This window comes from Anolis carolinensis, unplaced genomic scaffold (genome assembly GCF_035594765.1).
Source record: "Anolis carolinensis isolate JA03-04 unplaced genomic scaffold, rAnoCar3.1.pri scaffold_8, whole genome shotgun sequence".
Lineage (NCBI taxonomy): Eukaryota > Metazoa > Chordata > Lepidosauria > Squamata > Dactyloidae > Anolis > Anolis carolinensis.
The window spans coordinates 1,539,142-1,551,362 of NW_026943819.1; the positions used below are offsets into that span (position 1 = coordinate 1,539,142).

Sequence of the window (12,221 nt, forward strand, 5' to 3'; positions counted from 1 at the left end):
TTCCTTCCTTCCTTCCTTCCTTCCTTTTCTTCCCTCCTTTCTTTCTTTCTTTCTTTCTTTCTTTCTTTCTTTCTTTCTTTCTTTCTTTCTTTCTTTCTTTCTTTCTTTCTTTCTTTCTTTCTTTCTTTCTTTTTTCTTTTCTTCCCTCCCTCCTTTCTTTCTTTCTTTCTTTCTTTCTTTCTTTCTTTCTCTCTCCCTTTCTCGCTGCGTCGGGATCCTGCCGCATCATCTGGGGGCCTCCTGGCAGAGTGACAGCCCTGAGTCACGGCTTGAGAGAGAGAGAGAGAGAGAGAGATGGGGAGGAGGGACAGGTTGGATTGTTACAAGGACCCCCCCCTCCCTCTCCCCCAGGAAAAATGCGTTGGATGGGATAGGAAGGGAGAGAAGACCCACGCGGTTCTGTCTCCCTCTGAGCCCGTGGGAGGGGGTCTCCCTCTGTGTTGGGACACTGCGGCGGAGTGGGGGTGGTGGGGGGAATCAGGGGCGTGGCCTGGAGCGAAGCCACGCCCCTCGCCCCCCTCGCCCCTCCCCTTTCCCCTCCCTCCCTCCCTCCCTCTCTCTCTCTCTTTAGGGCTTCCGATAGAGAGAGAGAGAGAGAGGGAGAGGAGCAGTGGCAGCGGGGCCATGGCCGGGGTCTGCCTGTGGCTGGCCACAGCCTGGACGGGTGAGTCAGCCAGCCCCCTTGGGGTCCTGGGGGGCGGGACCCCCGCAGAGAGGAAAGCGGAGCAACTTTCCCCAAAAGGGACATCTGCGTTCTCACCAAAGGTCCCGCTTTCTGAGAAGGCAGGAGAGTCAAGGGGAGGGGGGGTCCTAGACGGGGGGGGGACTTCTTCTTCCCCGAAGGTCAGGGACACGCCCCCTCCCTCCCTCCCAAAGAGGCCCCGCCCCCTCTCCAGCGAGCCCCCTCCTCAAGAAAGGCGAAGATCGGGAGATGCTGAGTCAGCTTTCCTTCTCCAGAGTCAGCATTTCCGAGCCCACTTCCTCCTTATCCATCTCCCTTCCCTTTGGTTTCCTGAGCCCCAAACAGCACTGGGTGGGTGGGTGCCACTGACGACTTTTGTATCCCACCCTTCTCACCCACGGGACTCACATGGGTGGCATTATTTCACAATGAAAAGCAATAAAGCAACAATTCGAAACAAGATGAGAACAACATATATCAGCATGAGATGGCTATGGTGCATAGATCCAAAGCCAGATCATCAGACCATCATCTTCATCAACCCAAAGCCACTTCCAACTATTTGTTGTCGAAGGCTTCCAACTATATTGTACAGGTCACTATGCCGGGCCAGATGCTTGCTCCTCAACATGAGACGGCTATGGTGCATAGATCCAAAGCCAGATCATCATCACCTTTATCAACCCAAAGCCACTTCCAACTATATTGCACGGGTCACTATGCCGGGCCAGATGCTTGCTCCTCAACATGAGACGGCTATGGTGCATAGATCCAAAGCCAGATCATCATCACCTTTATCAACCCAAAGCCACTTCCAACTATATTGCACGGGTCACTATGCCGGGCCAGATGCTTGCTCCTCAACATGAGACGGCTATGGTGCATAGATCCAAAGCCAGATCATCATCACCTTTATCAACCCAAAGCCACTTCCAACTATATTGCACGGGTCACTATGCCGGGCCAGATGCTTGCTCCTCAACATGAGACGGCTATGGTGCATAGATCCAAAGCCAGATCATCATCACCTTTATCAACCCAAAGCCACTTCCAACTATATTGCACGGGTCACTATGCCGGGCCAGATGCTTGCTCCTCAACATGAGACGGCTATGGTGCATAGATCCAAAGCCAGATCATCATCACCTTTATCAACCCAAAGCCACTTCCAACTATATTGCACGGGTCACTATGCCGGGCCAGATGCTTGCTCCTCAACATGAGACGGCTATGGTGCATAGATCCAAAGCCAGATCATCATCACCTTTATCAACCCAAAGCCACTTCCAACTATATTGCACGGGTCACTATGCCGGGCCAGATGCTTGCTCCTCAACATGAGACGGCTATGGTGCATAGATCCAAAGCCAGATCATCATCACCTTTATCAACCCAAAGCCACTTCCAACTATATTGCACGGGTCACTATGCCGGGCCAGATGCTTGCTCCTCAACATGAGACGGCTATGGTGCATAGATCCAAAGCCAGATCATCATCACCTTTATCAACCCAAAGCCACTTCCAACTATATTGCACGGGTCACTATGCCGGGCCAGATGCTTGCTCCTCAACATGAGACGGCTATGGTGCATAGATCCAAAGCCAGATCATCATCACCTTTATCAACCCAAAGCCACTTCCAACTATATTGCACGGGTCACTATGCCGGGCCAGATGCTTGCTCCTCAACATGAGACGGCTATGGTGCATAGATCCAAAGCCAGATCATCATCACCTTTATCAACCCAAAGCCACTTCCAACTATATTGCACGGGTCACTATGCCGGGCCAGATGCTTGCTCCTCAACATGAGACGGCTATGGTGCATAGATCCAAAGCCAGATCATCATCACCTTTATCAACCCAAAGCCACTTCCAACTATATTGCACGGGTCACTATGCCGGGCCAGATGCTTGCTCCTCAACATGAGACGGCTATGGTGCATAGATCCAAAGCCAGATCATCATCACCTTTATCAACCCAAAGCCACTTCCAACTATATTGCACGGGTCACTATGCCGGGCCAGATGCTTGCTCCTCAACATGAGACGGCTATGGTGCATAGATCCAAAGCCAGATCATCATCACCTTTATCAACCCAAAGCCACTTCCAACTATATTGCACGGGTCACTATGCCGGGCCAGATGCTTGCTCCTCAACATGAGACGGCTATGGTGCATAGATCCAAAGCCAGATCATCATCACCTTTATCAACCCAAAGCCACTTCCAACTATATTGCACGGGTCACTATGCCGGGCCAGATGCTTGCTCCTCAACATGAGACGGCTATGGTGCATAGATCCAAAGCCAGATCATCATCACCTTTATCAACCCAAAGCCACTTCCAACTATATTGCACGGGTCACTATGCTGAGCCAAATGTTTGCTCCCGAAGCCAAGTTTTCACTTGTTTGTGAAATGATCTAATCCCACTCGGGAGGGAGTTCCATATTCCTGCCTTCTGCATAACATCAGAAATGCCTCCTTATTGTGTTGTATGTTTTCTGGGCTGTATGGCCATGTTCCAGAAGCATTCTCTCCTGACGTTTCGCCCACATCTATGGCAGGCATCCTCAGAGGTTGTGAGGCATGGAGAAAGTAGGCAAGGAAGGTTTATATATATATCTGTGGAAAGTCCAGGGTGAGAGAAGAACTCTTGTCAGTTGGAGGCCAGTGTGAATGTTGTAGTTAATCACCTTGATTACCATTGATCAGAACAGTAAATAAGAAGCAACACTCTGAAAACAGAGGAGTTCCAGACATGAATCAACCAAGGGCAGCTAACGACAATCAACAAAGAATGCCCTCAGGCAGGAAGAAGCCAGGAGATGAAGCTATTCAATGCTAATCTATATTGCACAGGTCACTTTGCCGGGCCAGATGTTTGCTCCCGAAGCCAAGTTTTCACTTATTTGTGAAATGATCTAATCCCACTCAGGAGGGAGTTCCACATTCCTGCCTTCTGCATAGCATCAGAAATGCCTCTATCTATCTATCCATCTATCTATCTATCTATCTATCTATCTATCTATCTATCTATCTATCTATCAATCAATATAGATGTGGGTTGCTGTGAGTTTTCCGGGCTCTCTGTTCATGTTCCAGAAGCATTCTCTCTGGCTTTGAAGGTGCAAGGCTATTTAATGCTAAAGTAGTCTCACTTACCCAACATAAATGTTGGATAAGCGAATATATTGGATAAATATATTGGATAAATAAGGAGAGATTAAGGAGAAGCCTATTAAACACCAAATTAGGTTATGATTTTACAAATTAAGCACCAAAACATCATGTTTAACAAGAAATTTGACAGAAAAAGTAGTTCAATATGCAGTAATGCTACATAGTAATTACAGTATTTACGAATTTAGTATCAAAACATCACAATGTATTGAAAACATTGACTACAAAATCATTGACTACTGAAAGGTAGACTGCGTTGGATAATCCAGAACGTTGGATAAGTAAATGTTGGATAAGTGAGACTCTACTGTAATTGTTTCTAATGTCGAAGGAAGGCTTCCATGGCCGGAATCACTGGATTGCTGGGAGATTTCCGACCTGCCTGGCCATGTTCCAGAAGCATTCTCTTCTGGCGTTTCGCCCGCATCTATGGCAGGCATCCTCAGAGGTTGTGAGGTCTGTTGGAAACTAAGCAAGTGGGGTTTATATATCTGTGGAATTTCCAGGGTGGGAGAAAGAAAGAACTCTGGTCTGTTTAAGGCAAGTGTTGATGTAGCAATTGGCCACCTTGATTAGCATTGAATAGCCTGGCTGCTTCCTTTCTGGGGGAATCCTTTGTTGGCCCTGATTGTTTCTTATCTGGAAAAAAAAATCTGGAATTCCCCTGTTTTCTGAATGTTGCTTTTTATTTACTGTCCTGATTCTAAAGTTCTTTTAATACTGGTCACCAGATTTTGTTCATTTTCATGGTTTCCTCCTTTCTGTTGAAATTGTCGACTTCAGTGGCTTCTCTGTGTCGTTGTTAGCATGGTCCAGCATTCCTAGACGTGTGTTGCAACTCTTAAGACCCCCACCTCCAGGCAGACCCCCACCATCTAGGGCCCCATAGGCCCTATCCCTCCTCACTTGCAGGGTTTGGCAACTGGCTTTCCCTTATTGGAAATCCCTGCAACTTCATTACAGAACAGAGTGTTGTGTGTAATTTTCCGGGCTGGCATGAAGTTGCAGATCTTCAGAGGGTCCAGGCAAAAGGCCAGGAGAAAATGCTGCTAGGACACATGGGCCATACACCCTAGAAAAGTATACGACACCCCAGGGATTGTGGCATTGTGTTAAAAGCTTTCGGCAGTACACCATTGCAGCTTTACCCAAAGAGAGCCTTTTTTTGGTTGCTTCTCCTCCCCACTTTGGCCTCTGCTCCTCTCTCCGCTGCAGGCCTCCAGCTCTGCTCGCTGGCGCTGGGCCTGGAGGTCTCGGTGGGCAAGGTGCCCGTCATCTACACCCGCAACGGCACCGACGTGCTCCTGCCCTGCACCTTCACCTCCTGCATCGGCATCGAGAAGGCCAACTTCTCCTGGTACCGCAACCACACCGAGGTCCGTCTCCTGCTGGGTTTGGTGGCCGTGGTGGGGCTTTTGCCAAAGGCGGGACCTCACCTGCAGCGTTCACTGTGGCTGTGGTCACTCTGCCTGGCTGCAGAGTGACCGCACAGTGAACGCTACAGGTGACATCCCTGACTTTGGCCTCCACATCTCTTGTGGGTCTTGGTGCCAGAAAGGGTCTCCTCCGGAACTGCTGCGATGTTGTTGTTTCCAGTAAACACGGTTGCTAAGTGCTTAAGGGTGACCGATGTATCCTTGCTCTGGAGTTACACCGAGGTCTTGGTAAAGTCAGATCTCTAAAAGGACAATGGGTTCCCCTAAACTATGAAAACCAAAATCCACTGCTTGTGGTGATATGAAAATAATCAAACAAACTCAATGTATATCCAAAAATATCAATGTATATCCAAAAAACAGGACTGTCCCAATTGCATATAAGTAGAAATCAGCGGTTCTTCTCTTGAAGTATAAGGACAAGTTTTTCATGTGAGTAAATGTCCTGTGAGACAAAACCGGTTGCAGGTTTGAGTCAAGTTATATGGAAACTGGAGTCTACTCATATAATAAAGAACAGGACATTTACTCACATGAAAAACATATACATTGAGTTTGTTTGATTATTTTCATATCACCACAAGCAGTGGATTTTGGTCTTCAAAGTCAGATCTCTGCCAGTTTGCTAATGTTGTGGACGTGAGGATTGCTTGCATTTCCGGACTAAGAAAAGAAAGATATTTCATTGTAGCTGCTCCATTATGCAGAGGCATGCATATGCAGAAATAGAAGGGAGAATTAAAGATACAGTAGAGTCTCACTTATCCAGCTTGGATAAGCGAATATCTTGGATAATAAGGGATTAAGGAAAAGCCTATTAAACATCAAATTAGGTTATAATTTTACAAATTAAGCACCAAAACTTCATGTTATACAACAAATTTGACAGAAAAAGTAGTACAATACGCAGTCATGTTATGTTGTAATTACTGTATTTATGAATTTAGCACCAAAATATGATATATTGAAAACATTGACTACAAATATGGCTTGGATTATCCAGAGGCTTGGATAAGTGAGGCTTGGATAAGTGAGACTCTACTGTAGATGTAGATAATGGTAGTGGTGGTGGTGGTGGTGGTGGTGGTGGTTCCCTACAGCAACTTAACCTCATTTGCCTACTTCCCACTGTTGGAATCTATGAGCCATTAGGCTCAAAAATAACCCTTTTTGGGGGGTGATTCCTTAAAAATACAGCAGAGTGGCAGAACCACGATTCATAAGCAGTAAAAGCTTATGTGTGGTGAGGATGGAGAAGCCTTTGTTTCTTAGGATGGCAAAGGATTGCAAAAGTCTCCTTGAAAGTATTTATTGAGGTAAAAAGAAATCCATTGTGGATAGAAAAGGTTTTGGAGTTAACTAGCTTTCTAAGCTAGCACTAAGGAAGGTAAGTAGGTAAAAATAACAAAAATATCTAAATAGCTACATTTTGCCAGGAGAGTGGCAAATGTGTTCTTAGCTAGAAGGCAAAAGGAGAAAAAATATAACTACTGACCACATGTTCCAGCCTTTTGGGGCAATTCACATTCCAATCTAGATAGTTGCCTCATCCTTAAAAGGGTTCACATTACTATATCAACAATGTGGGAGTGGATGTAAACAGGAAAGAAGAGAGAAAACAGCAAAGGCCTATCTAGGCATGCATGGAATATAGAGAGAGGTTTCCCTCAGGCTAACTTGTCCACTACATAACTAATAGATGAAACTTGCGTAGTCCAGGATTTTGATATCCAACACCCACATTCTCTTGATTTCCAACAACCCCATGTTTTGGACTGTGCCATTGCTAGAGGGAGGGAGGGGGCCATAGCTCCCCAGCTGCTATGCCCACCCTTGGCTTTCGCGGCTCACTGGACCAACCCCTGACCTCTTGGTGTCCTCTTGGCAGCTGATCTTCAAAGGAGTGGTGAAGAACAAGGACTCCAAGCCGGAGCCCTACCCAGAGTTCAGGGAGTGGTTCAAGTACATGATGCCCCCAGACATCGCCCTCAGCAAGGACAACCGGGAGTTCAACATCTCCCTCATTCTCCTCGACGCCGACTTCAGTGACTCCGGGAAGTACACCTGCCACGTGAAGAACCCCAAGGAGAAGAACGCCATGCACAACGACACCATCACCCTCAAGGTGGTCGTGGAGCGTGAGTAGGCTCTAAGCAGAGGCCGATGCGCCACAGGTCCCCTGATGCGCATGTGCTTTCCTTGGAGGAAAGCCTTCCTTGCGCAAGGCGGTCCTCTCTCCCTCCTTCTGCAACAACCATGGTCCTGCCCTGCTCCTCATACAGTGAGGAGGCGCATGAAGGCAGGGCTTCTCCGCTTGGCCTCTTTCTCACCCCACTCTCCCCCTCCCTCACCATCTCTTCCCCTGCAGTGGAGAAAGTGGACAAGACCCTCACCATCATCATCGTCTCCGTTGTGGGCGGCGTCATCGGCCTCCTCATCCTCATCATGGTGGTGAAGAAGCTCACCCTCTTCATCCTCAAGAAGATGCGGGACAAGAAGTGAGTGTGCCTCTGAAAAGGCAGGTGTGTCCTCACCCTCCTACAGTCCCCCTCCCCACAAGAGCAGACCCCTCCCCCCTTTTGTTCCTCTGCCCTTCTTCCCTCTCTCTGTCTGCCTTTATCCTCCCAAACCTGTGGTCTGTAGACCACCAGTAGTACACAAGAACTAAAATATGCTTCGCGGCCTCACTGTTATTACTACAGTTACTATTACTTTATTGGTGTCTTTGCTTTTTGGACTGTTCCCGAGGTTATTTGAGGTGCTGATTCAGAAAATTGCATTGGATAGACCACATCACCTCTAGATGATTAAATATAGTTTTCTGTGGGTGAGGAGGTAGCGACTACTGGATGGCATATGTTCTGTATCAGAAACTAGAGCTGATGTGGTCTTTCCAATGCAGTTTTCTGAATCATAGAATCATAGAATAGTAGAGTTGGGAGAGACCTCATGGGCCATCCAGTCCAACCCCCCGCTAAGAAGCAGGAAATCACATTCAAAGCACCCCCGACAGATGGCCATCCAGCCTCTGCTTAAAAGCCTCCAAAGAAGGAGCCTCCACCACAGTCTGGGGCAGAGAGTTCCACTGCTGAACAGCTCTCACAGTGAGGAAGTTCTTCCTGATGTTCAGGCGGAATCTCCTTCCTTTCCTGTAGTTTGAAGCCCTTGTTCCCTTGCGTCCTAGTCTGCAGGGCATCAGAAAACAAGCTTGCTCCCTCCTCCCTATCACTTCCCTTCACGTATTTGTACATGGCTCTCATGTCTCCTCTCAGCCTTCTCTTCTGCAGGCTAAACATGTCCAGTTCTTTAAGCCGCTCCTCGTAGGGCTTGTTCTCCAGACCTTTGATCATTTTAGTTGCCCTGCTCTGGACGCTTTCCAGCTTGTCAACATCTCCCTTCAATTGCAGTGCCCAGAATTGGAATCAGCACCTCAAGTAACCAAACGAAATCTAAAGTTGACCAAAAACTGATTTGTAACCCTTTTGGTACTAATGTTGGAGAGTGGTCCCTGGTCAAAGTGGTTCCCGGTCAAAGTTGACCCTAGTCTGGTGGTTCCCGGTCAAGGTGGTCCCCAGTCAAAGTGGTCCCTGGTCAAAGTGGAACCTATGGAGACCAAAATCCACTGCTTGTGGTAATATGAAAATAACCAAATAAACTCAATGTATATATTACAATAACATATATCCAAAAAACAGGACTGTTCCCATGGCATAGAAGTAGAAACCAGCGGTTCTTCTCTTGAAGTATAAGGCCAAGTTTTTCATGTGAGTTCTTTTCATGTCCTCTTCTTTATTACATATGAGTAGACTCCAGTTCTCATATAACTTGATTCAAACCTGCAACCGGTTTCGACTCACAGGAGTCTTTGTCAGGCGGTTGGGTCTACAAATAATACATATCATAAATATATACATGCAATTAAATAATTTGTACAGAAAGTTTACGAAAAAGTTTACAAAAAAGTATATTCAGGCACTTTACTTACTTCAATAATCAACAAAGGTTCAACTTTTGAGGTGAGAAATTCACCATCAGTTTTCTGAATAGGTGGATCCCGTGAGTCGAAACCGGTTGCAGGTTTGAGTCAAGTTATGTGAGAACTGGAGTCTACTCATATGTAATAAAGAACAGGACATTTATTCACATGAAAAACTTGGCCTTATACTTCGAGAGAAGAACTGCTGGTTTCTACTTCTATGTGATTGGAACAGTCCTGTTTTTTGGATATATGTTATTGTAATATATACATTGAGTTTATTTGGTTATTTTCATATTACCACAAGCAGTGGATTTTGGTCTCCACAGTTTAAGGGGAACCCATTGTTCTTTTAGGTATCACTCAAAGTGGAACCTAGTCAGGTGTCTCCGGTCAAGGTGGTCCCCGGTCAAAGTGGTTCCCGGTCAAGAAAAGGTTGGGAGCCATTGTCCTGCCAACCCCTTCCTTCTCTCTCCGTGCAGGGAGTGCCTGGTGAGCTCCTCGGCCAACGACAACACGGAGAACGGTCTGGCCGGATCCAAAGGGGAACAGAAGACTCCCAGCAAGGCCTGAGGCCCCAGACGCGTGTGGCTCCGACCGAGGTCCACCCGTCACCGCAGGAAGCGTTAGGGACCTTGAGACTCTGGGCGGAGGTGCGAAGGGACACGGGGGCCGCCTCCAAAGGACTGTCTGGCGTGGCTCCGGAAGGGACCCTGGACTGGAGCACCGTACCCGGCGCTGCTTCTCAGATAAGACTGTTGGCACGGGGCTTGCGGCCATTCGGCGGCAGAGCCGGAGGGGGCTGTGGGTGGGTGGGCATGCGCTCAGGGGGGTCTTGGGCCGGGTTGGAGCCGGGGGCAGGCACGGCAGGGAAGGGGTACCAAAACAGGGGGGCAGGTGGGCCGGCGGGGTCTCACTCAGTATGGGGCAGCAGCACCCTCTTCCCTGCCAACCTGCGCAGCCAAAGGCCTCTCCTCCTCCTCCTCACCAAGGATGTCTATGGGATGGCGGAGGAGAGGCCGATGGGACGGAGGAAGGAAGGGAGCCCACGGTCCTGCTCCTGGGCTCCAGAATTTGGCTGCAAGGGCCAAGCACAGCCCCCACCCCCACCCCAGCACCATCCCCTTGCCCAGGTGGAGGGTCCTGGGGTGGGACTTCTCTTCTTCTCCTTAGACGCATGAGGGCTAATTATATTTTTAATATATATATATATATATATATATCTCTTTTAATATATAAATATATAGGCAAGCCTTTTCAGCACCTCCAATCTGTCCGGGGCCCTTTTGTGGCCCTTACCCTTGGCAGGGGTGATGTGCCCCCCCCCACCCCAGAAATGCAGAGGCAGAGCTTGATTCTTTAACTCTCAGCAATCCATTTCCCGCACCCTTTTCCATGAACGCTGGCTGAGACGCTCCTGCCAATGCCACTGCTTGTGGGGTGCAGCAGGAGGGGCCGCCCGGCACCCCACACTCCCCATGGGGCAGAGGCCTGCCTTCCTTGCCCTGCCCTGGCTTTAGAAGAGCCCCGTCCTTCCTCTGTGCCTCAGTTTCCCCGGCTGCACGCGGGGAGAACCATTCTGACATACCTCAAGGGAGGGAGGGAGCGAGGAGGCTCAGTGCTTGACCCTTGCTGTGGAGACCACTACCTTTGGTGGTAGTGGGCAGGGCAGCACCGCTCCTCCCTCCCTTGCTCTCCGGTGAGCAGCATCAGGGATGGTCAAGCTCCAGGCTGCTCCCAGCTTCGACCAGGAGGAGATCCAGGCCACCTGCTCCGCGCATGCTCTTTCTCTCCCCCCCCCGGACCCCCGGTCCCCACACTGCTGCATGGATGTGTGGACAGCAATAACAGCACAAGCGCCGGCCAGGGCTTTGCGGAACAGGCGGCCGGCGCGTCAGGCGTATTTATCTAGCTTCCTCAGGTCAACCAATTCTCTTCAGTCCAAAGACAAGACCCCCTCCCCATTGTGCCCGGCAAGACTCCTTCCTCGGAGCCAGGGAGGGGTGCAACGGGCAGCATTTGGCAATAACTGAAGAAGGGACAGGGTCCCCTCTTGGCCTCCAGCCTCAGAGAGTCCCAGGGCATTTGGGTGGGGGTCTCCCACCCCAAAGGCAAGGTGGGCCTGGGCCACGAGCCAACGCCAGGTCTTCTGCACTTTTTCCTGCACCTATGGCAGAAAGGACTTTTGGGTGGGGGTCTCTCTCCCACCCTTGGTGGGCACAATGGGTGTGGGGAGGGGGCCTGCATGTGCGCACACAGGGCAGCGAGCCAGAACAGAGGCTGGATACACCTGGGAGACCTCTCTCTTTTGCACTCTTGAGCTGTAGTTGGCTTTGTTCTTTGGATGAAATAAACAAGATTTATGTTTAATACCAAGACTTTTCCAGACTGTTTTCCTTTCTGATCCATGGGGATAGGAGCTCCCGGTGGCCTAGTGGGCTAACCCCTTGTGACGTGAAGGTTGGGTTGCTGACCTGAAGGCTGCCAGGTTCGAATTGTTGGGAATCACCCTGGACTACTCAAGTCTAAATGTAGTCAGATAGATGATAAAGTTAGATTGAGGGAATCCTTTTCCCGTTTCCAAAGTATGCCTAGATAGGATTCACCATTGTTTCCTGCTTCCCGTCCTATTTGACGTTGCTAGAAATGTGATCTCTCCTAGGGCTTTGACGTAACTTCCCCAGTTTGGCCTTTGGAATGTTTATGGCCCTAGAGAAGAAGCGACCCACGAGGCTTGGTCGGTCGCCATTCAAGCTTCCTGCTTTGTTCCAGAGAGGACGCACTAGTTAGCTCCAAACCTTTTCTATCCATCAATGGATTTCTTTTTACCTCAATAAATGCTTTTAAACTTTAAAGCTAACTTTGCATCCCTTTGCCTTCCTGAAGACACAGAGGCCTTCCAGAACTCACACCGCGTAAGTCTCACCGCTGTTGCAATTT

At 48.9% G+C, this 12,221-nt stretch overlaps 1 protein-coding gene across 2 annotated transcripts; it reads left to right on the top strand.

The window, feature by feature from the left end:
- The first annotated feature begins 522 nt into the window (after nucleotides 1–522).
- Nucleotides 523–10,498, top strand: scn4b (sodium voltage-gated channel beta subunit 4). 2 transcript variants are annotated; one of them, XM_062960753.1, is made up of 5 exons: nucleotides 523–664; nucleotides 5,085–5,245; nucleotides 7,194–7,447; nucleotides 7,674–7,803; nucleotides 9,764–10,498. In XM_062960753.1, the coding sequence occupies exons 1-5, from the start codon at nucleotides 625–627 to the stop codon at nucleotides 10,460–10,462; spliced, it is 1,284 nt and encodes a 427-aa protein (XP_062816823.1). In that variant the 5' UTR covers nucleotides 523–624; the 3' UTR covers nucleotides 10,463–10,498. The 2 variants fall into 2 exon arrangements, with proteins under 2 accessions (XP_062816823.1, XP_062816824.1); XM_062960754.1 differs by having other exon boundaries at nucleotides 7,194–7,443; nucleotides 9,764–9,987.
- Nucleotides 10,499–12,221: the final 1,723 nt, after the last annotated feature.

Coding starts and splice junctions, on each gene's coding strand:
- scn4b (XM_062960753.1), top strand. CDS start 625: ATGGCCGGGGTCTGCCTGTGGCTGGCCACAGCCTGGACGG. Junction 665..5,084: donor GCTGGCCACAGCCTGGACGG/GTGAGTCAGCCA, acceptor TCTCCGCTGCAG/GCCTCCAGCTCTGCTCGCTG. Junction 5,246..7,193: donor GGTACCGCAACCACACCGAG/GTCCGTCTCCTG, acceptor TCCTCTTGGCAG/CTGATCTTCAAAGGAGTGGT.